The sequence below is a fragment of the Parasteatoda tepidariorum genome, chromosome 5 (assembly GCF_982258835.1).
Source record: "Parasteatoda tepidariorum strain Cologne lab strain chromosome 5, Ptep-v5.0, whole genome shotgun sequence".
NCBI lineage: Eukaryota > Metazoa > Arthropoda > Arachnida > Araneae > Theridiidae > Parasteatoda > Parasteatoda tepidariorum.
This window is the reverse complement of record NC_141759.1, coordinates 60,821,998-60,847,540: the sequence shown is the minus strand read 5'-3', so window position 1 is coordinate 60,847,540 and position 25,543 is coordinate 60,821,998. Positions and strand designations below refer to the sequence as shown.

The following is a 25,543-nucleotide window of genomic DNA, read 5'->3' as shown; positions in this document are numbered from 1 at the left end:
AAAAAAAGGTTTTCTTTTTGTGTCAGTGAAATAATTATTAAATTGATATTGTACACAAATACTTAATTCACATTTTACCATTATTTAAAACACAACACAATAACTAAACGGTCTTCTTTACAAAAGCTATACAAATCTAATGTTAGTTAAAGTTACAATTTTTTAAATTTATTAAAATAGGAATCAAGCATGGGTGCAAAAAGTTTGCTACTAAGATAAATATAAAAATAAAATCCTAAAGAAAAATCCAGAAAAACAGATATGATATACTTGACAAACCACTGCAAACCCTGCCTACCAATCTCTAAAATTGTACACAAGGTGTCCCGTAAACAAACACTTGGCAAACTTTGTGACAAACTTTTAGGGGAGGTAGAAATCATCATAAGGATTAAGAAATACCTTTGAAACCATGACAGGAAATGTAATCGTACGCCGCTAAGAGCGATTTCCTACTAACTATTACATCGTGTGCCTTTAAATATCAGGTACTTTTACTTGTAAAAATTATTTTAATTTTTTGATTTCTATTAATTATTGGTCTCGCAGTGGACTGATCATTAAGACACGGTTCCCAGCAGATCACCGAAGTCAAGCATCACTGGCTACGGTCAGTGTGCGGGTGGGTGACCACTTGGATCAGTCTGCGTAGGGACCGAGGGTGTGCGGTATTGGTCCTCGTTAAACTGTGCTACCGTAAAGTGCTCGACTTCGTGCGCAGGTCGTCGGGCTACCGAAGCGGGGGTGCCACCCCCTCCGCAGAGGATCAAAATTGTGATGGCATGTCTTCGGATCATCCTCCGGGATGTTTCCCAGACCGTCGCCAATAGCCCATTGTGCAGCTCTAGTGCGACGTAAATTAACAACAACAACAACAACAACAATCTATTAATTATTGTCAAAAACTGCTCTCAAATTAATTCAGTATTAGCTGTTTTACTGTAATTTAATGATTTGGTGAGCAAAACAATGGTCACTTAATCATTAAATTACGTTAAAACAGCATTTCTGAGGGAACTCTTGGCAATAATTAATAGTAACATGAGCTGTGGTGGCTCAGGGAGAGAGCTCTTCTCCAAATGAGGTGACCCGGGTTCGATCCCAGCCATGGCTGGTTGATTAGAATTCCGCACCCAGCTCGCAACGACCACAGTGCTGACGTTAAATGTTCTCAGTGGTGGACGGATCATGTGTTAGAGTCCCTTTGCTGTCAGGATAGCTGTGGAAGGTTTTCGTGGGTGTCCTCTCCATGGAACGAAAATATGATTTAGTTGCGTCAAAAAGTCCTCCATGAAGGCAAATTTCTCCCAATACTTGATCCAGGAGTTCCCTTGTCTTCTAGATTGGGTTCAAAATTACAAGGTTGCGGAGTTGAACATAGGTAGAAAACTCAAAATTAGGTCGGTTGTTCAACGATGGTTATAAAATAAAATTAACAGGACGTTAAAATATTTTAGGAAAATAAAAGTGCAAGTTCAAAGGCACATGATCAACATGTCCATAATAGGAAAGCACCCCTATCAGCTTAAGATGACATTTCTAGTCATGGTTTCCTAGGTCATTCTTAATCCTTATGATGTACCGTACTTCTCCTAGAAATTCATCGCATTATTTATTGGACACCCTGTAAATAACAGCAAAATTACATATCTTTTAAAAATTATTGCACAACTTAACAGCATGCAATGTGTAAATATATACAATATTTTTGGATTTTAGGGAATTAAAGCCTCTACCATTCTTTGCATACTGGGGATGGAGAGTTTTCGTCAAAATGTTCTATTGGATGTTCCATATACCACTATCGATAATTTATTGGGGTGATGGGAAAACTGTTCCTCCAGTAAAAAATAATATATTGCTAAAATCTGCAACGAAGCTTGCTGAGGAAATTCGATTAGGAAAAGTAAGTTAGAATCTTGATAATAAATTTTTTCGGGCAATATCACCACTTCAGGAGTTGGGTTAATTGAATAAGGATATTCTTATTCAATTAATATACAGTGTAACCTCTTAGGAGCGACCACTCTCTGTTCCACTATAAAATGGTCGTTAATAGAGGTTGGTGCCGGGATAGCCTGGTCGGTAGGGCACTGGACCCATATCTGAGAGTTCGTGGGTTCGAACCCCGCCGGCCGAAGACTCCCCGTGTAGTAAAGTGACTGATGCACGTTAAATCTGTCGAATCGCAAAAGTCCTCCATGTTCCCATAACAAATCAAAACCTCTGGAGGTACTGGATTGGAGATCGATCGTTCTCTGATTCAGGTCAAAATTACGATCTGTGGATGAATGAATGGATCCGCCCTATAAACCGGTGCGACGTATGGTGTGGTGGAAGTCGAATTCTTGGCCATAGATGGCGCCACTGGGAAACAGGAACAATCGCACCCCCTCTGCCTAAACAGGCATACGTCAACAACAAGAGAGGTTGGTCGTTCTTTGGGGTTACCTACATTCGCTTCAAAATGCTATCAAATCTACAGGATTTTTTGCAAAAGATATTAATTTTAGTCAATATAATTTTCTTGGTGCGGAAATGAAAATCGAATCGATGAATTCATGAAAATCGGATCGATGAATTCATGAAAATCGGATCGATGAATTCATGAAAATCGGATCGATGAATAAAACTTAGCGTCAATAAAACTATTCCCACTGATGCAATTATTGTCTAGAAACAAATTTACCACATGAATGATAGAACTATTTTAAATAGATAAACAATTGTGCGTTTTTATGTTTACATTAGCATTTAATTTTATATCATACCTCTTAATACCTTTAATTTTATATTAACTTCTTAATTTAATGTCCTCAAGTATATTGTATGGTAAGTATACATATATTTAGTTATGTCCTGTAAACTTCATGGCTTTACATCTCATATGCTGAGGAGAGGGTGGTATATCAAAAGACTAATAGTGCAAAGCTACTTTTTCGAAAAGAACTTGTGACCTTTGACTTCAGAAAATAAAATAATCCTGATTGATGCAGTAAAATCGAAATCATTTCAACTTCGAAAATCTGCAACACCTACACCAATGAAGCCCAGGAGAGGAGAGGCAAGAGAGTGTAGTAATTCAGGTATAAATATGACTCAATAGTTCTGTAAATAGCAGGTATAGTTTATTTCCCTACTCAAAATCCCTTTTTTTAAATTGTCATTTTATATTTCAATTATACTCTCATTTTATTACGTATTGACTAAATTTAGTTTTGCGCTTTCTAACAAAATTAGTTTCCAATTTCTAAGTATTTTAGATGAAGAAGCAGCTAACCCTAAGAAGAAGATTAAGCAATTCGAAAATTAATTCACATAATCTCAACCTCGTACAGTGGGCCAGCATCCAAAGTTTCGTGGCCAAAATCAGTATTTCGATAAAATTTGCTTAAAAGTTTTGGGGGTTTTATTTAGGGGTTTTTATGTGCAGGTAAATTGAATTCATAGTTGAAATTTTGAAATACATTAATAATACCCAAAAAAGCAAAATGGCGGCTGAAATATGGCAAGCAAAAATTAAAAAAAAATAATATAGTACGTTTAAATAATTAAATATAGCAATAAAAATGTAATAATTTTCGTAATTTTATATTAAAAACAATAAGCAAATTATATTTCAGAAGTAATATTACAAAATAATGCGAATTAATTACAAAGGTAACGCGAAAACATGAAAAAAAACATAATTTTTGTTTTTCGGTATATTTAGTCCACCTTTGCAATACGGTCGAAATGGAGCATGTTTTTTCGAAAGAAGAAACATCAAAGAAGACAACAAAAAGAAAGTTTAGCTTATTTGGAACTAAGTTTTGAAAGTCATTCCAACATTGTAAAATGTCAAATGATAAGATATAAACAATAAGTTTGTCAAGAGTATTAACTAATCCAACAAATTGAAAAATTGTACTATAATTTCTGACTAATTACTCTGATAAAAATGTAATAGTAAAGTGAAATTCCTATATATTTTTCGTAAATAAAAATTAAAAAGTTACATTAAAAAAAAATTTAACATATTTTTCATTACATTGTACACTCGTCGGTCCAAAAAGTAAGTTATAATGTTTGAAATGATTATGAATACTTAATTTGGGCTAAATTAAAACTGCCTACACATATTTTAGTTGAAAATTAAATTTTTGACTTTTGGCCAAAGATCATGGTCTTTTGGCCCACAGTGCTTCGAGATAAGTTTAACAAGGTTGTGTTTTATATGTAGTTTGGTATCTGTGTGTGGGAGAAGTAGCTTTATTTTTCGAGAATTCTACCTTCTTTAATTTTTATATCACTACCAATTTGTGAAATATTTCACATGAAACGTATAAGTTGGCAGCTATGCATTTACTATCTGAGTTATTATTATTACACTATAACAAAAAATTCGACGCACCAAGAAGCAATCATCCGATTGCTTTGAAATTTCGTATGCATGAATGTTTTGACTCGATCAGGCTGGAATGATGCCGACTGGGGACGTATAGCCTTTAGCGACGAATCCCGCTTCCAACTGTGTCCTGACGATCATCGAAGACGTGTTTGGAGACGCACAGGGAAGAGGGGGGATCCTGCCCTAACTATTGCACGCCACACCGGCTCTCAACAAGGCAATATGGTATGGGGTGCCATTTCCTTTGACAGCCGGACCCCTTTGGTCGTCATTAGAGGTACACTTACTGCACAGCGGTACGTCGACGACATCCTAAGACCTGTTTTGCTACCGTTTCTTTTGCAGCGCCTGGTCTGGTTTTTCAGCAAGACAATGCCAGACCACATACGGCACGTGTTGCTATGAACTGTCTGCTAGCTTATCAAACTCTTCCTTGGCCTGCCAGATCACCAGATCTCTCTCCCATCGAGCATGTCTGGGATATGATGGGAAGGCGATTGCAAATGGCACGGAATGTTGATGACCTCGTTCGACAATTGGATCGAATTTGGCAGGAAATACCGCAAGAGACCATCCAGGAGCTTTATCGGTCTATGCCACGCCGTGTGGCAGCTTGCATCCAGGCTAGAGGCGGGTCAACACCTTATTGAACTTGTTACTGTAACTCTGCAATAAATTATTCACTTGTTCTTAAATTTTTATCATTTACTATTCTGTACATTGTCTTCCTATCCACCAATTTTCGTTTCAATCGGACAACTCTTTCTTGGTGCGATTTTTTTGTTATAGAGTGTTTATTTGATCTCCGTTTTCTAAGCTTTTTTGTTTCATTTAGTTGAAAAGTGAAGAGGTAGTCCTAGCTTATATTGAAAGAATCATTGAAGTTGAACCATATATCAATGCAGTAGCGGAGAATCGATTTCAAGAAGCTATTAAAGAGGCTAAAATAGTTGATGAACTAATTGAATCGGGGACATATACAAGGAGACAGCTGGAAGAAGAAAAACCATTACTTGGTGTTCCTTTTACTACGAAAATTCTTTTAACGGTTAAAGGTAATTTTATAGCAATATTTTTAGTTTCTGAAAACTATAAAATCTGCATTGTTTGATTAAAATAATCCAGAGCAAATTCTAAATTTATTCTCGAGTGTATTTTTGAGTTCTCCATAGAAAGTAAGGCGATGTCAGAAATGTCAACTGTTCCACTTTCAGCAAAAGATTTCATTCAGTATTAGAGAAAGAAAACTAAAGAGCTCAGATTATAGTTCAATTTCGTCAATGCCTTAACAAGCTTTGACGACATTGCTAATTTAGGCAACCAACACTAAGTTTCATTCCCCTCTGCAGAGGATCAAAATTGTGATGGCATGTCTTCGAATCATCCTCCGGGATGTTTCCCAGACCGTCGCCAATAGTCCATTGTGCAGCTCTAGTGCGACGTAAATTAACAACAACAACAACTAAGTTTCATTGTATATAAATGCGTTTAAAATTATTTTTACGTAGCGGTTATCAATATTCTTTTTCCCCAGACTAAGATATAAAAATTGCGTGAAAATGAAATGTCAACTTGAAAATTGTCACTTGTATGATGTTGTCTCAGTGCATGTATAAAATTAGCGGTTAAAATAGCTACGTTTTTATTCTACGATACTCTAAAAGCTTCATATTACTGAATTTAAAGAATTGATGTTGGATTAGAAAATTTAAGTAACTAAGAAAAAAATAGCTTCATTTTGGGTTGCTTTGAGTTATAGATTATATTGGATTGAATGAAGATTTTAGCATAACAAAAGCTGGGATACTGTGCAAAAGCTAACTGCTTTGCGCACTCAAGGTAGGCTGATCAAACGGTGTTATAAACTTAACCTGAAGAAAAAAGTTAAAATAATAAAAGGGACACCTTAGTGCTACGATACATATGTTTTCTTAATTAAGAAAATTCCTGAGAGGGATTGGAGAATACCATATATGGTATATAAGATTTTTTCAGGCCGGGATAGCCTGGTCGGTAGGGCGATGGGTCCATGTCCGAGAGTTCGTGAGTTCGAACCCACTCGGCCGAAGACTGCCCGTGTAGTAAATGGTGACTGATGCACGTTAAATCTGTCGAGTCTCAAAGTCCTCCATGTTCCCACAACAAATCAATGCCTCTGGGGGTACTGAATTGGAGATTGATAGTTCTCTGATTCAGGTCAAAATTACGATCTGTGAATGTATGAATGAGTCCGCCCAACAAACGGGTGTGACGTATGGGTTGGCAGAAGTCGAATTCTTGGCCATAGATGGCGCCACTGGAAAACAAGAACAATCGCACCCCTCTGCCTAAACAGGCATACGAAAACAAGCAAGATGTTTTCACCCCGATTATATTCGGAAATAAAGAAATTTGTCTCGCATTGTAAGTATTGCATTATTCAAGAGATAAAATTGCACTACCCATTTGTCTAGTTTTTAAGTCTCGCATTTAACTCAATTTTATTTTTGCTATAATTCTTTTAAGAGGACGCAATACCACGAGAGAAACCTTTTATCGCAAATTCTGTTTCATTTTAACTGGTATATTAAAATTTAAAGTTTGGAGAAAAGTGAAGTCAGATATAACAATCCCTGAAGTTTCGAATATTTCAAAAATATATACAAAATATCTATATGCAAGCAAGTTATTGGAGAACTTCCCCACAACGTAAACCTAAGTAATCCTTTCATAATTTGTTTGTTTATGTTTTTTTTTTTTGAGTTTGAAACTTCATCGGTTATTCTAGGTATGTTTGAACTCATTTTTTCGAAACTTAAGTTTTGAAATTGCTCGCAGAAGTGAAAGAGAATTCCCCGTGAGGGTTTTCTTCCTTGGTTGAACATCCTCTTAACCTGATTTTCGAAGTAAATTCAGGGTAACAGAATGTTGTAGCATCTACATACAAGCAGCACTGAAAACAATCCTTAAAATATGTTTTCTTTAGATAGACCCACCTCATATTAATTAATAAAGATCACAAAATATCTTATAATGTTTAGTCAATCACATTACGTAACTTATATATCTTTCTTTGAAAAAACTTTTTGTCGTACTAGGACTTCACAGTTCAGCTGGGTCCACGCTTTTCAAAGATGTGATTGCTGCAGATGATGCGCCAACTATTACTCTGATGAAAAATGCTGGGGCAATAGTGCTGGCAACAACAAATTCAGCTGAGTTAGGACTTGGATTTGACACCATTAATCCTTTGTATGGAAAAACATGCAATCCTTATGACACTCACAGAACACCCGGAGGAAGCAGTGGTTTGTGCTTTGATCTGTTCTAAAATAACTTTTGTTGTGAACCTGTAATCAGGGCTCCTGCAAATTTACGAATCTTAGCCAAAAAAAAGAAATAAATCTTAATCAGTGCATACCCTTGTGACCACCATACTATCTCAAAATATATTTATCGTGAATTTGAGTCCTACCAGACCTTTTAATGTTAAAATTGCGTTTTAAAAATTCTTAATATTCTTAAAATTCTTGTTGCGCCATTTTAGCTCATGGCAGCACTTTTCGCTGCATTTCAAAGTGTCACCCTACTGCTAATAAAACTCCCACTGTAGTCGGATGTGTCGTGGTAGCTCAGGGGATCTAGCGTTGTGACCTCCCAGTGAGGTGATCCGAGTTCGATAGCTGGTCGATACGAATTCTGTTTCAGTCTCGCACCGCCACAGTTTTGACTCAAAATGTCCTCAGCGGTATCATGGATTATAAGTTAGGGTTCCCTTGCTGTCAGTCTAACTGTGGGAGGTTTTCGCGAATTTCCTCTCCATATATGCAAATGCGGGTTAGTTCCATCAAAAAAGTTCTCCACGAAAGTAAATTTCTTCAAATACTTGATTCAAGGGTTTTCTTGTCTTCCAAATTCGGTTCAAAGTAACAAGTCTTCGGAGTTGATCATTAGTAGTCGTAAACTCAGAAATTGGGTCAGCTGTCAAACGGCGGTTATAAAAAAAAATTGACGTGGGATTTCAACCAGGCTAATGAATTCCCATGTAGCCACTATTTAAATCTAAATAGGATATTTAGGAGGCATCTTCTTGTCCTAGTGTTTTGATTTTATTGGGCACCTGGGCCGCGAAGCGACCCCTATCCCATTCATCTGGAATTTTAACAGGCTTCTTCTAAGTAGGGCTGAAGCCTTATATGTATCAAAAAAGAAAAGAATGAAAACTGGAAAGTCAATTATTTTGCTTTAGTTTGTTTTCGGGAAAGTTTCAATATCCAAATATATTTTTAACAGTTATAACATGTATACAAAGTGTTTCTCAGCATCGATTAACACGTTCACGCCGGGAAAAGTGAAAATACTGATACGGGAAAAGAGGAAATACTGGTAGAAGAACTATTTCAATATTAGATAATATTCGGGAGGAGTTAATCTATTCTCAACAATAACAATTCACTGTAAGGAAATAAATCACGGTTGAGATGCAATTTTTACTCCGGTGTGTCGCCAAGTTGTGCAGTTTTTACTCCGGTGTGCCGCCAAGATGAGAAAATCTAGCGTGACCCACCAGTGGGTCACCCCGGCGTGAACGAGTTAAAGAAGAAAAGCTGGTTTTCGTGAGGAGTAAACTAAGTTTTTCCAATTCTTAGTTATGAAATATACAATACAATTCATTTTACACGTTCACGCCGGGGTGACCCACCGGTGGGTCACGCTGGATTTTCTCATCTTGGCGGCACACCGGAGTAAAAACTGGTAACAAATAAAATTCATTTTTTAGTTTTTTTACGGGAATAATAAAAATCCATAACTACCAATTGTTTTTAACGGATGCAATTTTTATATTGAATTGCTTCTTCGCGTGATAAATTTCCTTACAGTGAATTGTTAATGTTGAGAATAGATTAACTCCTGCCGAATACTATCTAATATTGAAATAGTTCTTTTACCAGTATTTTCACTTTTTCCGGCTTGAACGTGTTAATTTGAGATATATTTGTTTGACATTGACATTGTTATGAATTTCTTTTCATTCTTTATGTATTACAGGTGGTGAAAGTGCTTTATTAGGAGCTGCAGGTACTGTTATTGGATTGGGCAATGACGTAACTGGAAGTGTTAGAGTTCCGGCACTTTTCACTGGTGTTTTTTCTCACAAGCCTTCTCGAGGTATTTTACTAACATCCATTGTGATCCAAATGTTTAATTAAGACTTTTATTAATTTCAATGTCTTTAAAATAAAATGCGAGACTATTGTTATTTGACAGTAGTTCTAATAATGTTTACTCTCTGCATTGGTTAATTTTCAAAACTGCAAAATAGCTGCGATAAAAGTTGCAAAAATAAAATTCCTTTTCAATGCATAGTACTCTTTTTTTAAAAAAAAATATGTATTTGTCACCTATTTGCCAAACTCTTATCTCATTATTTTCCTGCTAACTTATGTTTTTCTTACAAAAAGGTCTAAATTCTAGTGTAGACATATGAAATCAGTTTTTTTATGTTACGAATACACAAATCTCATAAAAATTCCTTATAGATAAATTTTAAAAACTTCCTTCAACCCCGTAACGCACAGAGTTTTTGAAGAAAAAGAAACAGCCAAAAAAATCTATTTTTTTTTAATGTAAAAGAACACACTTTAGAACATTTTCTTTTCTTTTGGTGGACAATTTTGATATACTGCGCTTTTGTTCCATGGAAAGAGGCTATATTTTATTCTTGTATAAATAAGTGTTATAGCTTACAATCCTTCTGTAAATGATAAATATCAATAAAACGAATTTTTTTCTTAGCTTTCACATTATTATTTACATTTCTCGATTATGTTCGAGTGTGAAAAATTATAGCAGCATAAAATACAACGCCTCTCGAATTATCTCGAGTGTGCACAGTTTGGCCTGTTTAGCCTCCACACGGTCTTTTATAAGTAGTCCGCGCAGACTGCTTAAAAAGTGAACCAGCTGTGCGCATGAACCCGAATCCTTTTATAAAAGTAATTGAGAGAAATTTATCATATATATTTGATAATTGAATCTGCAGTGGTTGACAAGTGAATAAGGCAAACCAATAATATTCATAAATAATACAAATTTTTAGTCATATATGTGCTACCACTTTCTTATTTTAACTAGATTTTGTATTAAATGACTCGTTCGGAAAGTGGATATCCTTCACAGTGGTCTGATCGGACTACCTATAAAAAACCGTGTGGAGGCTTTCAGTTATAGGAGGAGTTGGTTTAGCGCGCTTGAATTAAATCAAGTGCACAAGTTAAGGGGTTAATAATAATAATGCGTAAAATTCTTCAGATGACAATGTAAGTTTCATTTCTTTTCTGGCAAACAGTAGGTCAAAAAACGAGTGAAACTTTCATTGCTGTTGCGCATTGAACTCTGATAAGAAGGTGGCTAACTTTCCAGGCCTTTTAGAAAATCTTTTTTTAGTGGAATCGCATTTTTATTAATTGCTTTGTAAATTTGATTTAAAGTTATTTTTGTCACTTTTTCATGCAAATCATTCAAAAAATTTTATGAAACACTAGTTTGTTCCAATTGACTCTTGGTCAGGCTTTTAGTATGTCGGAAAAATTACCAAAAATTTTGAAAGCTTTAGTTTTTGATTCATTAAAATATTTTACAAGCTTCAAAACTTGAGTGATTAGAGTATTTTTGATAATTGGAAAAGAGATATTTTGAATTCATCGATAAAAAAAGCGGAAGCAATCTAGTAATAATGTAGTAATAATGACACTGGGGAACAATTTTTTATTTTGTTTTTCTTGCATAATATTTTTGATCGGATATTAAATAGTTTTGTGTCATTGATTACGAATCTGCAATTGGTTTCGCTCTACATAAGCTACAGTTTTTATGCAACTCAATAATAAATTATTAACCAGGGTTTTTTTAAAATTCACTCGAGTGAATACTAAGTGCCTACTTCTCTGTTACGTAGGAAATGGTTGAAAGAAGGCGATAATACATTTGAGTTTACAATGCTGAAAGTTAAGGTGATGCCTTTTTTTAAAAGCGTTATTTTAAAAGAACCAAACAAGTTTACATGTGCATATACAAGCATACACTTTCTTAACAAACTTGTACATTCTGACAAAAAATAAACACTGTTTTGAAAAAAATCTGTAACTTTCTGGATAGAGCTAATTTCTGATCTGAAATCCCCACATACAGTATTTGATATTACCTAATACCAAATACTAAAGTATTTGGTATTAGGTAATATCAAATACTCGTAAAAATGAAAACAAAATTATTTGTTCCTCAGTGCAACCAATAATTTTGATTACGTAGAAATAATCAATGTTTCTTTCTCACAATAATATTTGTTATTTTTTAGATTTAGTTCCAAATACTGGATGTTTTCCGGCACCGAATCTGAAAACATTTCAATACCTTAGCACCGGACCGATGTGTAGATATGCAGAAGATCTGATAACAATGATGAATGTCCTCACATCAAGAAATGCACAAAAGATAAAATTTGGCCAACCGGTATAAAATATTTCTCATAATATTTCATATAATACAATCGTTAAACAAAATAAAAATAAATTTTGATCTTACATTAAGAACCAACAATTCCCATGAATTATTTCGAAAAAGAACTTAGACTGTTAACTCATTTATTTTATTCTTGAAATTTTTCTTTGTGAAAAAAAAGAAATTCGGGATCAACACAATCCATTATTATTTCAAGTATTTTAATATACCATTTTTTTAAATTAATAGAATTTTAAGTATTCAGAGATTTAAAACCGTTCAGTAAAAGATTAACCCTTTGGGGACGGGTGATTCAGAAAAGCATTCATACAAAATCAGAATCAGGATGTAATTAAATAAAAAAACGGTAACTTAAATGTAGTCGTTTCTAATTTGACAGACTTACTTTGCTTTTACTTTAATTATTGTTAGTTTAATCATATACCAGCGGGTGACCGAGCTCCGCTCGGAGAAAACAGGTATCGAAGCTAACTAGAAGATTTAAATTTTCAATTGTGATTTATCAAAACAATACATGCTATAAGAAAATTTGTGAAACCATTGGTGAAAAGATAACCAGTTAAAGTGCACCATTGTAAACTATCTAAACAAAGTTTAGAAAGGGAACTATTCTATACAAAGGTAAAGTTTGAAAAGTCATAGGAAATAAAATGTAATTGATAACAAAAAATTATACAATTAAAGAAATGGTACAAAGTGAGCAGTGTAAAGATTGAAGTGTGTTGAAGTTCAATATTTTTGACAAATTTATTTAGAAAAACCAAACATATATACATACATAAGAAACATATTATAAACCTATAACAGCATAAACATAATAAACATTAATCATCGATTGCTAAGTCTTCCATGTTGTCCAGGTAGTTTGTTGTCGGAGAGGCAGTTGCGGCTGGTGAGTTTCTCTTGTTCAGGACTTCCTTCCATACGACGTTTCGGGTGTGGGTTGGATTCTCAGGAGGCAGCAGGACCTTCAACGCACTTTGACGTCTGACTCTTGAAAACGCGACGTAGAGCATTCCGTGCACGAAGACCGTCGTGAGGAGAAGTAACTTGTGACTTGTGTATCGTAATGGCGAATGCTGGAGTAACTGGGAATTGGTGCCGTTGCATAGTTGCGCCAAGCTGTGATTTGCTGGAGTCGAGCGTGATCCTTGGAAGGTGTACTTGTCGGCCTGCGTATTCACCGGTGATGATCTTAGCCTTGATGATGTTGTTGCAAAGTTCGGTGACAATCAATCGTGTTCCGTTGCACATTCCTTCAGAGACGTCCAAGTTTCGGAGAAGCATGATGATGGCGTTCTTCTTGAGCTTCAGATTGTGTGGAGGCAAGTCGGCGATGTTGATCGAGTTCAGGAATTCAGGCGCGAATTGAATTCCCCCTTCATGTTGATCCTTTACCGAGTCGAAACATGTGTATGTCTTCTCTTCGCCTGGAAGCATAGCGATAATCTGCTCGTTGATCTTGCCCTTATCGTCGTTCAATGGTGCAAGAATAGCGCGATTCTTCATTGCTTCGTAGTTCCCACTTCTGAGACATGGTCCGAAGATTTCATCGATGAGGTTACCACCAGAGCGAATTTCTTCTGGGACTTCTATTTCGCCGAGTTCATTCACTTCGAGTTCCCCGTCGCCGACCTTTAGCAGGTATTTCGCGAATTCTTCTTCTTCGGGATCAACGCGCATGTTCTTTTCGAGCGAATAAGCCTTGAAGTGTTGCCACAGATGGCTTCTCTTGATCAAAAGGTCGAGTATTTCGCTTTTGTTGGCACGTTGTTGAACTGGACAGCACTGTCGGAAGTCGCCACCAAGCACCATGACTTTGCCTCCAAACGGAATGTTGTTGCAAATCGCGCGTAGGAGTTCGTCGATGTTGTGCAAGCCGTATTTTGACATCATCGGAGCTTCGTCCATCAGACACATGTGGGCTCCTTTGAGTGCGTTCGCCTTCGGTGATCCTGGTTTGATGGATGATCTTGAGTCGGATGTAAACGGGACTTTCAAGCCAAAGGTTCGGTGCGTTGTTTGACCACTCGGTAGAAGAATCGCTGCTATCCCGGTGTAAGCCATGCATTTCACTTTCTTAAGTCTTCCGGTAACGATACGATACAGCGTGCTGTAGACGAATGTCTTCCCGGTTCCTCCTGGTCCATCTATGAAGAAGCATTTCGCAGCAGGAGTCGGGTCTTCAAGTGCTTGGATTATGGTGTCGACGATTTCACGCTGCTTTTCGTTGAGTTGCTGGTACATGCGGTCTCCGATTGCTGTTGATTCGTCGACGTCGATCATATCGTGTTCCAAATCTTGCTCATAGTTGTCGATGTCTTCCATGCCATGTGTCTGCACCCAGTATCGGAAGTTGCGGCATTCGGTAGCTTCGGTGTTCAGCTTATGCGCGATGATTCGGTAGGCACGCTTTATCGCTTCTTCTATGGAGCCACCAGTGCGTCTTGCTTCTCGAATGAAATCTTCCGCGAGGTCCTCTTTGAACAGTTCCCATAATCTCTTCGGGTTTTCTGGCACACCAAGTATCAGGATTTGAGCGAAGAGTATGCGCATAACACTTGGCATTTTCGATGAAGCAGATTCGCGGAGTCCTTCTACGTACTGTTGGTCGTCGTATGTGAGGCCTCTGGCTAGACAGGCTTGCTTGTAGGTTGTGTGCTGGACACCGTGGACAATGTACAGGTCTCTGAAGTTCGTTGGTTCTTTGACGTGGAACAAAAGCGTGCGCAGGAAGAAAAGTTCTGGCTGGGAAACGAAGTTGATTGGATGTACGCGACCAATTCTGCTGCAAGCATTCACGTTCTTCTGCCAAGTGCTCGTCTGGTCAATCCATCGGTAGTGCTCCGGCATTTCATGGTAATAGTGGTAGGTGACTGCCTTTCCGTTCGCTTCGTCTTCTTTCAGCGCGGTGTTATGGCGGAAGTAAGCCCTTAAGGTCGATCCCTTCTGTCCAATATCGGCAAGGTCAACTGGCGTTTGGTCCAAGTTAACGCCATCTTGTCCGGGTAGGTGAATGTCAAGTCGAATGACGGTGTGGCTTTTCGCTTGGATCTCGAAATCCTTGGATAGGCGCCAACATGCTTCAACTGGTGAGATATAGCGAGCTTCCACGTACTTCTCCGGCTCGTTGTAGATGATCGTCTGCTGGTTTTCGACGGCCTTTATCGTAGCACAATCATGGCCCTTGTAGATGTACTTGTAGAGGTATTTCACCGGTCCGATGCTGCCGACGAATTCGACATTGATGTGACATTGATACTTCTTGAGCAGGTAGGCGTTGTACGGGACGACGTGGCGGTTGTCTGTGGTGACGCGCTGGCCGTTGCAGTCTTTCCTGTAGATGGCTTGCTCATGCGAGAATTCTGGGTTCATTGGATCCAACAACGGATTGTAGCGTCGGCGATACCTCCGCTTTTCATCGTGCACGAGCGATGTCATGTCTTGATGTTCCATTGGAAATCCCCATCTGCACTGGTCTCTTCCATGTTTGCTGACCATGCACGGAGCGCTTGGGTTCATATCACCACACGGGTTATGGATCATCCATTTCGAGATCAGTTCCTTGAGTTCCGGATCATCTTCTGGAATTTCCGCCGAGATAAAATCGTCAAGTTGGTCAGCGCTGTGAATCTTGTCCGCTGGCGACATAATCACTAATAGGTGCATGTGCGATAAACCTCGCTTTTGGAACTCGATGGTAAAGACGTACGCGGATGCTCTTCCAAAGATTTGATGCGTCATGATGTCTTCGACGATTTGGCGGAACTTGAGACGTGCGACTCTTGCAACGATGTCTGGACGGGTTAGAGCCAACAGGCTTTCCGGAATTGCGGCGTTGAATTCATTGCGTATCGCTGACAGGAGTTCTGGCCACTGCGGATTGCAGGTAACGGTGATAAAAAATTCGGGCAATCCAAATCTTCGCACTAATGCCATGGAGTCTTCAAAATTCTCGGTGTACCAGCGCGTTGATCCGGGAAAAGATGACGGTAAGATGGTTGTTTCGCCAATTGCAGCATCTTTTTGCGCAGCCAAGCTTCTGAGAATGTTGTGAACTCCGGCGTATTTCTCGGCTTGAATTTCACTCTGATGGCTCTTTATCCACTGTATGCGATCTCTTTCGACGCGAATGTAGGTGTCGACCACGTATTGCTGGAGTAAGCGTCCGCCAAAATGAAGTGCATTAAACTCGACCAATCGTTGATCTATTCCTGCATTTGTGCAATCGATCGGGAGTGGCTTGGCATAATTCGGACGGTAGGCGAGTCGGTAACAGGCTAATTCTGCGCGTGTAACATGATTTCTTGATGGATAAGGCGTGTACAGCGGCATTCCAACATAGAATCCAAAAGTTCCTCTCGGGTAGAAAAGCGGGTAGGTAAAAGACTCGACGCGACCATCGATGTTGCTTAGCTGCGTGATTTTTTTCCTGCGTTCTCGCATGACCATTTCATTCTCTGGGATGCTTTGATCGGCGTTTAGAGTCAAGACTGCGGCTATTTCGTTTACAACTGGTGAGTTGAATCGTCGAGGATCGTCGCCTTCGCGGTTTGTAAGGACGAGGTGGACATTGGGCGGTTGTACTCCGGCTGCGATTGCGCGTTGGTTGGTTTATTCGATCACTTCTCTCATCATCATAAACGATTGGGCGAACGGGTTGTTAAAACGCATGATCTCCTCGAGTAGTTGCAATAGTTCTTGGCTTAACTCTCGGTTGAGCTCAGATCGCGCAGCTGTAGCCTCGTCCGGGTCCATGAAGTACATTTGGGCAAACTTCGGCTGTTCAAATCCACCTTGCGGGTCTTGAGTCGGGCACGTTGCCAGGTTGTTCTTGTGATGGACTTGACCGCCGGCGATAAACGCGTAGATTCCATGTTGATTGACGGTTCTGTCGTCGTCGACTTTGAATGAGGCAAGTGCAAAGCAGGCGTCGATGTTGCGGATCCTTCTGTGTGGAATTCTTCCGATAAGCGGTGTTGTCGTGCAAATAGAAGCGCTAATTCGTTTGGAAATTCGGGCATTGGTAGTTTGATTCTTCCATGTAAGCAGCAGTCGCCAAATGAATCTACGTGTAATTTGTTCCTCACTCTTTCTTCTGGGAAATGCAAAGCGCCATCGTGGATGCAAGCGACGTTAAATGGACCAAGACTTTGATATTCCACGTCGGAAGTTGCAGCATTTTTGTAGGTTGACGCAGGCCGAGATTTCGCAGCTCTACGGAGTCTTTCATTACGGCGGCGTTGTTCCTCTAGGCGAATGTTGCGGCCCCTCATTGTTTCCTTTTTTCGTCTGCGTCTTTCATAATCGCGGTATTTTACTCGTTGAGATGCATTAAGTTCCATCAATATATCCGACATTCGTTCCTTGCTACGCTGCTTGAATGCTCTTGTCGGGCGCAACGGCGTTATCATCGGGTCTTGGATATTCAAAGCGTGCATATTGGTCGAAGATGTGAAAGATGCGGCTTCAGATGGTCCCGACATGTTCAATTGGTCACTGTTCACAACGAATTCGTAAATTTGCTTCCGTTCATCCGCTTCTTGAAAATTCTTGTCCAGGAAAAGGCGTCGATGAGAGAGGTATTGTCCAGCATAAAAGACGATGTAAACTCCGCAGGAAGACGCGTCATCTTGGTGGTTGTAAGAGTTGCGAGGTTTCACGATGCATCCTTTCAGCTTTTCATTCGTAACAACGGTATTCAAAACGTATCGCAGTATTTTTCTCAAAACAGCATCGATGGGCAGCGGGTTGTCGACTGGATCGCAGACTGATAGTTGACGTTCTCCATAGCTTGCTTCGTAAATTCCTAGCATCCAGTGCTCGCCTCTATCCATTTGAGCTCTCTTGTGAATGGGAATGAATAGCACGTCGAATCCTTGTTGAACGCCGTATAGATAGTTGGGAGCCTTGTTCTGGTCGCTGATATCGTTGAGAAGAGCCATTCCTTCATAAGCGCCATCCGCTGTTGTAACGTAGAAGCGTGCGACAAATTCAGGGTGAAATACGGCAACTTTGACGGTCGGGTAAGCTTGTTCGGCGTAATGGAGAAGCATTCTGACAATGACGGTATCTTCTAGTTGTCCATTTGCGGGTAGAATTGAGTTGATCGCTTGTTGTTCCAAAATTCCGGCTCCTTGAAGAATTTCATGTAGAGGTGCATTCTGCATGCTGAAAATGTAACTTGAAATCTGATGAATGTTGAAATGTCGGACTTTGTTGACTGTGATTTTAACACAAAAGTTAAACTTTTCTCCACTTTGATAAATGTAAACTAATGCGAACCTTACAATTAAATTATTAATTCCTTCGTATATTATTGGTTTAAGTTGTCGAAAATTAATATTTCAATTGTAAGGTTCGCATTAGCATACATTTATAAGAGTGGAGAAAAGTATCTATAGCCATTATGGCGAACTAATAAAGTTTGAAAATATCCTATCTGTAACTCCGAACTGCTCGACCGTAGCCCCTCAAAACCGGCGCCAATCGATTCCTCGTGGCCAAAAACCCCAGACCCCCAAGTTTACCGGAGTTTATTAATTCTGGGGCGATTTTCGACTTGGCAACCATTCCTCGTATTATAGTATAAGATATAATCTATGTTAATTCAAAGTATAACTAAATAGCTTTATTTTGAATAAAGTAATGGTGAATTAAATAAATCAAACAATTATAACTCCGCCCACAAATAAACTGCTAAAGAATTACTCTGATTACCAGTTTTATCTTTTTACCCTGGTTGATACGGTTTTATGCTGGCACATATTTGTGACAGTCGGCGCGAAAGGGTTAAGCATAATTACTAAAGCCAAAAGAACTCATATCGCCCAAGTTAAGAGAGGAATAAATTTTTGTCTCTTGCATGCTCGTATGGTATAGAGGTGTTAATTAGTAATTAAAATGTTCAGCACTACATATGCTATTCTTAACACGTTCACGCCGGGGTGACCCACCGGTGGGTCACGCTAGATTGTCTCATCTTGGCAGCGCACCGGAGTAAAAACTGGTAACAATAAATTTCATTTTTTAGTTTTTTTCCGGGAATAATAAAGATCCATAACTGCCAATTGTTTTTAACGTATGTAATTTTTATATTGAATTGCTTTTTTGCAGTGATAAGTTTCCTTACAGTAAATTGTTATTGCTGAGAATAAATTAACTCCTCCCGAATATTATCTAATATTGAAATAGTTCTTCTACCAGTATTTTCTCTTTTCCCGTACCAGCATTTTCACTTTTCCCGGCGTGAACGTGTTTAATTGGTAGTGAGATGGAGAAATTGTCTTCGTGACAGGTCACTATACGGCCACTGTTGTGTTTTCAATTGAAGTATTTTGATTGATATTCTCTTTATTTTAAATTATTCCGGTTTTCTAAAAGGTGTTAAAGATAAAAAAAATGTAGCCTGTTTTTTGATAAAAATTTGCTAATTTGTATTGGTCCAAATTGTTTTTATCTAATTATAAAGCTCTGTAAAATTTCGTATTAAATATAAATATTGTCACACTAAACATATACATGAATCATTTCTTCGTTATGCTGTAAATACTAGTTTTTATAACTGGTGACCCATTCATACATCTATTTATTCATCCACAGATCGTAATTTTGACTTGAAAAAGAGAATGATCAATCTCCAATTCAGTTCCCCTAGAGCAGAGTTTCTTAACCTATGGTTAAGGGTTTCTTAACCTATGGAACCCCTTAGGGGTCCATGAACCATAGGTTAAGAAGGGGTTCTTAGAGGTCCTTGGGTCATATTTTGGAGGTCCGCAGAATACTCCTAATTTTTAAAACGTTTGGATCAATAATATTTAAATAACATTGATCTTCTTTTTCTAAAAGGTGAAAATACATATTTGAAACTAGGTGATTTGTGAGCGGCAAGCCAACCCGTGATAGAGATACCACAAATTCAGCGCGGACTGCACACAGGCCTCTAATATCCATGTCGAATATTATTTAATCATTATTTGATATTTCTAAGCGGGATTATCCACACTTGTGACAATACAAACAGAACATCAAAATCGATTGAATGCTGAACATGATATGCGCGTTGCTTTGTCGAAAACCATCCCTGAATTCAATTTATTAATTAAGGAAAAGCAGTAACAACCTTCATATTAGGAATTTTAATTTTAAAAATTTTGCATACCATTAAAATAATAAAATTAAATGTTTTCTAATAATTGATATTTTTTGCAATTATTTTTTTCGCAGGGGAGTGGTCCGTGACTGCTTAAAATTTTTTTTAAAAGGGGTCCATTATACGAAAAAGGTTAAAAAAAACACTGCCCTCGAGGTATTGATTTGTTATTAGAACGTGGAGAACTTTGCACAACTGCATATTTAACGTGCACCAGTCACCACTTGCTAGACGGGAAGTCTTCGGCCGTCGGCCCATGTTATGTCGGACATGGGCCCAACGCCCTACCTACCAGGCTATCCCGGCAGTCATAAGCGGATTTTTAATAAAATTCAAAAAGAATTTCTTTCGAAAATCTTGGTGAAAATTTTTGAAAATAGTTTTTTAAGATATTGAAGAACTTTAGCAAAAATTAAATTCAAATGAGTTTTAACAGTCCCTGATTATGTTTGTCAAGTATCTTGAATGGCCTACTATCTAAATTGTATTACGTAACCGTTTTCTTTCCTAAGTACTATTGGTTACAGTATCATACCATCATAGTCATGCAATTTGAGCTGGAAGTCTGAGACGACAGAGGGGCCCTTTCTCCATCTGTTTTGTTGTACGGTCCTTTGTTTTGATATCAATTAAGTAACAGAACAAACTTGACCAATTTTGTAGGTAGATTTAAATTTTACATGAAAAGTGAATGATGAAAAAAATGAATGAAAAAAGTGGTATAATATATACTATTGAACTAAACTAGTGAACTAAACTAGCCCCCTGCTCGCTAGCGCTTGCCAACCCCCGAAAATTGGTTGCTTCGCAAACCAAGCTCGCTTCGCTCGCTACTAACTTAGGTACATTGCAAATGCACAAAATTTTAAGAATTCAAAACAATCATTCAAATCCATATAACAACTTTTTTTTTTAAAAAAAATTAAATCTTTTTAGTAAATACTAAGTCATTAAAATAAATTTGAATTCAAGTAAATGACCTGTAATTCTTTAAACCTAAATCTTAAAGCGTAACAGCACGACTGAGACTCATCTTTCAATGGATAACTAACAACAACAATAAAACAAATAAATTCGTGATATAAATCAAACATCGTCAAATAAATTCATAATATATAAATTCGTGAAAAAAAGCACTTTCGACAAAATACTAAAATAAAGATCTATCGACAAAGACTACTCACTTCTGCCTAGCTTAATAGTATGAGATTGCCGCAGCTGATAGGGTGAATTTCGGAAGAGATGACATTTGTCGAGAATGCTCTCTCTGGTTATTTCAGTTTCCGTTTTTAAAAGCGCTACATGTTGAGCCACCTCACTAGATTTGGCATGTGACATTTTTAGCGGCAATCATTGATCGATTTTCAAGCGTTGCCATTCGGGGAGTTGTAATGAGGCTTTTTTTGTCGCCGTGTAAGAGAAATACATATATAGATTGCAAGTTTTAACCTTAGTCTCCCAATTGACTGCAAGCGATACTTTTGGAATAACTAGAATGTTGCGAAGGTGGTATAGCACCAGCATTCATAAAGTTACAGACTCACCATCAGCCTTCTGATGTGCAACCAAAACCCACAATAAAATTGACAAGAACTTAACATGAAAATCTTTATGATTATTGCTGATTCTCCTACATTTTGAAAACAGGAACACACGAATAAATACTTGCCCTATAGGCTTACCACGTTTTATCCCGACTTTTTATATTGAACTGGTATAAAAAAAGTTGCTTCATGAAGAAAGTGGTATAATATGCTATTCAACTAAATGGCTAACTTCAACTGTTTGATACCATTTTATGTCAAAATGTCCCTGCTCCTTACAGTTCTAGATCTAGTCATAGAAACTTAAATCATTAATAAATTATTGTGGAAGGCAATCTTTCAATTCTTCTAGACAAATGAAAAAATTGAAATAATTGTCTTACCACAATGTATGTTTTTGGAAAAGGAAACTGTCTTATAAATATTAGCTGATAGTTCTGGTATATTTCAGTACTTGTGCCATAGTTTAATAAACTCAGTTATGCTTTAAATAATGTTTTTATTAAGGCTTACTGCATTGATGCATGTAATTACAGCAAGTAATTACTTATTCTTAAGTGCATGTAATTATTTATTCTAAAGTTTAAAAATATTTTAACAACTTTAAATTTAACTTCAAATACAGATAAAATGTTCATTGGTCGACGTCTTTTCTTGTATCATACATTAATAAAAATTTTTTTAAAACTATATTTCCTTTTTTAGGTTAATTTCAAGAAATTAAAGATTTATTACCAATTTAACCTCAAAGATCCTGTTGTTCAGCCCGTTGATAAAGAAATTGTTAATGCTATGAAAAAGGTAATTAAACTAATAATTGTAACAGTCAATGCTAATAGAGGGTATGTAACATTTTTAAGAAATTAAGATTTTTGTTGGTTTCGGAATATCATTGAAATATCGAGTATTTCTCTTGACTGCCTACAGAAGAGAATCTAACAATTTGGAAGCAATTAAAACAAATACAATCGACACAGGTTTTTTGGTTTTTCTTGCAGATTTCTAGCATACCCCCTTTTAATATTGACATCTTCAATTTTACATTCTGTGTTAACTACTCTAATTATCACAAAATACTTATTATGCATGAAAAAAATCATAAACAGTGGAAGAAAAACTAATAAATTCTTGAGTCAAATTCTGAAAGAAATGATAATTACTGCAAAACGTTGAAAATGTCTTAAGGTTCGAAGCCCCATCTGCTATATTTGGATGCTTGACTTTGACTTGATTACGAATATATAGAGCAGAAGTAAAAAGCTTATGGAATGGCTCAGAAAACGCTCTCAACCCCAATAAGGTTACCCAGATTTGAATCCCATCGACGGCTGGTCAATTTTTATGCTGTTACGTACCACCCATTGTTCTAACGAAAAGCAAGTAGACGGATGAGGGGTTAGAGTCCCTTTATCCCAGGTTTAACCGTGGGAGATTTTCGAAACTTTCTTCTTAACGCAAATGCGGGTAGTTTTCGTCAAAATGTCATGAACGAAGATGAGCTTGTACCACTGATTTATTCAGGAGCTATCGTGTCTTTTTGATTGTACTTACGTTTAAGAGGCTACTGAGTTGAATATTGTTGCCGAAAATTCAATATTGAACAGGTTTTCAACATCGCCGATAAAAAAAATAAATAAATGTGACATGAATGCAGCTTTAACAAGTGAAAAACTGCTAAATATTTTATCATAGTGTAAATTGTTAAAAAAGTATTTTATAATTCTTGGACTAATGAAGACATTAAACATTTTAGCTGGATACAAACTGATTTTGATTATATTATTTAATGCAAGTAAATTTTTATCACCCTAAATTCTTTTATTACTTTTTTCAGGCTATCAACTACTTTACCGAAACGTATGGTGTAGTAGCAGAAGAAGTCAACATAAAGCTTTTGAGTATGTCAAATATAATCAATTTTCATCTTTTGCTCGGTGACATTCCGAACCTGGTAGAGATGATGACAGTTGGAAAACTTAAACACTTAAATGGAGTCCTGGAGCTCTTGAAATTTACTACAGGGTCCTCCAGACATTCTCTTTGGAATATTATAGAACTTGGATTTGGAAAATACCCTATATTTTACTCTGATGAAAACGTTTCACTCTCACATGCTCTTCTGGAGAAGATAAATCAGAAGTTCGGGACTTTATTAGATGAAAATTCGGTGTTTTTTTACCCCACATTTCCTTTCACAGCCCCTTATTACTATGAAATGATACCGCATATATTTAGTACTTGCTTTACGGGCATCTTTAACTTTCTTGGACTGCCCGCTACTCAATGTCCCCTTGGTCTGCACCCGAACGGTATGCCTCAGGGAATGCAGATTGTTGCCAAATTGAATAATGATCCATTGTCCTTGGCCTGTGCAGAGGAGTTAAATAAAGTATTTCGAGGGTGGATTCCACCAAGCTGAACTTCTATAACTGCTATAATTTTCACCTTACATTTGATGAATTGGAGGGTGAATTCCATCAAGCTGAACTTCTATAACTGCTATAATTTTCCCCTTACAGATAGATTTGATGAATTGGAGGGTGGATTCCACCTAGCTGAACTTCTATAACTGCTATAATTTTCACCTTACAGATACATTTGTTGAATTGGAGGGTGGATTCCACCAAGTTGAACTTCTATAACTGCTCTAATTTTCACCTTACAGATACATTTGATAAATTGGAGGGTGGATTCCACCTAGCTGAACTTCTATAACTGCTATAATTTTCACCTTACAGATACATTTGATAAATTGGAGGGTGGATTCCACCTAGCTGAACTTCTATAACTGCATTAATTTTCATCTTACAGATAATTTGATGAATTTTGAAACACATTTTTAGGATGAGCATGAAATGGTATCTATAGAGCTTAATAATGGTTACTAAGAATTTCCTAGAAACAATAATCGATTGATGATAGGAGAGTTAAGCGACAAGTTGGAAGCTATGCTTTAAAAATTGTCTGAAGAAATTACTTTTCAACACAAATGTATGCATTTGTTGAATTTTAGTATGCATTTCTTTAATGATGAATACTGGACAAGACAATATTCATAAGAACTTAATATTGATGCTTGCATGCTTCTTATGAATAATGATTTTTGGGGCAAGCTGAAGAGCTGATTAAAGTGTTTGGAAGGTCTACTGTATACTAAAGACAGTCATCTCGAAACACTCTCCTCATCACAATGTAAAAATGTATGTAGTCTGCAGGAATTATTAACATGTTATAAACAAATTCTAACATTTTATGGACTGATTTAAGAGCTTTAAAATTTTTAAGATTCACAACAATAGAGTGTACTAAATTCTCTTTCATTATGTAATCTATTTCAACACTTGACTATCGTTGTTCAACTCACAGTGGTCATAAAAATAAAGAATACAACTCTTTGATATTAGATTATAAAATTTGCGGAAAATGTAGCCTTCTGTTGTTGAACACAGATCTGGAATCAAGGCGGATAAAGGAATAATCTGGAAGTCAACCCATTTAATTTATAATTGATTTTCGTGGGGACTTTTCTTTTTTAAACATTAAAATATTAATCATTATTTACTACTTTTCGCTGGATCATGGATATTTTTGTTAGCACGGTATTTGGCACGAAGCACCACCAACCAACACCTCCTAGAAGAAAGAAGGCCTCAGCACGGATCAATTTAGTAGTCCGACGTAACGAACATAAACTGCGCAGTGGATGAAAAATAAGAAAGATGTCACTACGTTTAAGCTACTAAGTTGCGCAGTTGTGGAAAATACGATAAAATGTTATTGCGTTTGAACTACTAAAGAATCAAATTTCCTGTTTATGGTATCCTGTGATGAGGTCTTCTCTTTTCTAGGAGGCATTGCATCAACCGAGTCATCTGCACTGTGTCATCACCTCCTACATCGAAAAGCCTCCACACGGTCTTTTATAAGTAGTCCGCGCAGACTATTTAAAAAGTGAAC

General features: G+C 37.2%; 1 protein-coding gene across 2 annotated transcripts in view; it reads left to right on the top strand.

The window, feature by feature from the left end:
* Positions 1 to 24,984, top strand: part of LOC107450965 (fatty-acid amide hydrolase 2-A) — a 30,109-nt gene extending 5,125 nt beyond the window's left edge. For both annotated transcript variants that reach the window (XM_087164047.1, XM_087164048.1), the window contains exons 2-8: positions 1,720 to 1,906; positions 5,226 to 5,445; positions 7,468 to 7,677; positions 9,419 to 9,538; positions 11,727 to 11,881; positions 22,292 to 22,387; positions 23,421 to 24,984. In XM_087164047.1, the coding sequence (XP_087020173.1) occupies positions 1,720 to 1,906; positions 5,226 to 5,445; positions 7,468 to 7,677; positions 9,419 to 9,538; positions 11,727 to 11,881; positions 22,292 to 22,387; positions 23,421 to 24,005 (1,573 nt within the window). In that variant the 3' untranslated portion in view covers positions 24,006 to 24,984. The remainder of the gene's footprint in view (positions 1 to 1,719; positions 1,907 to 5,225; positions 5,446 to 7,467; positions 7,678 to 9,418; positions 9,539 to 11,726; positions 11,882 to 22,291; positions 22,388 to 23,420) is intronic.
* The last annotated feature ends 559 nt before the right edge of the window (positions 24,985 to 25,543 follow it).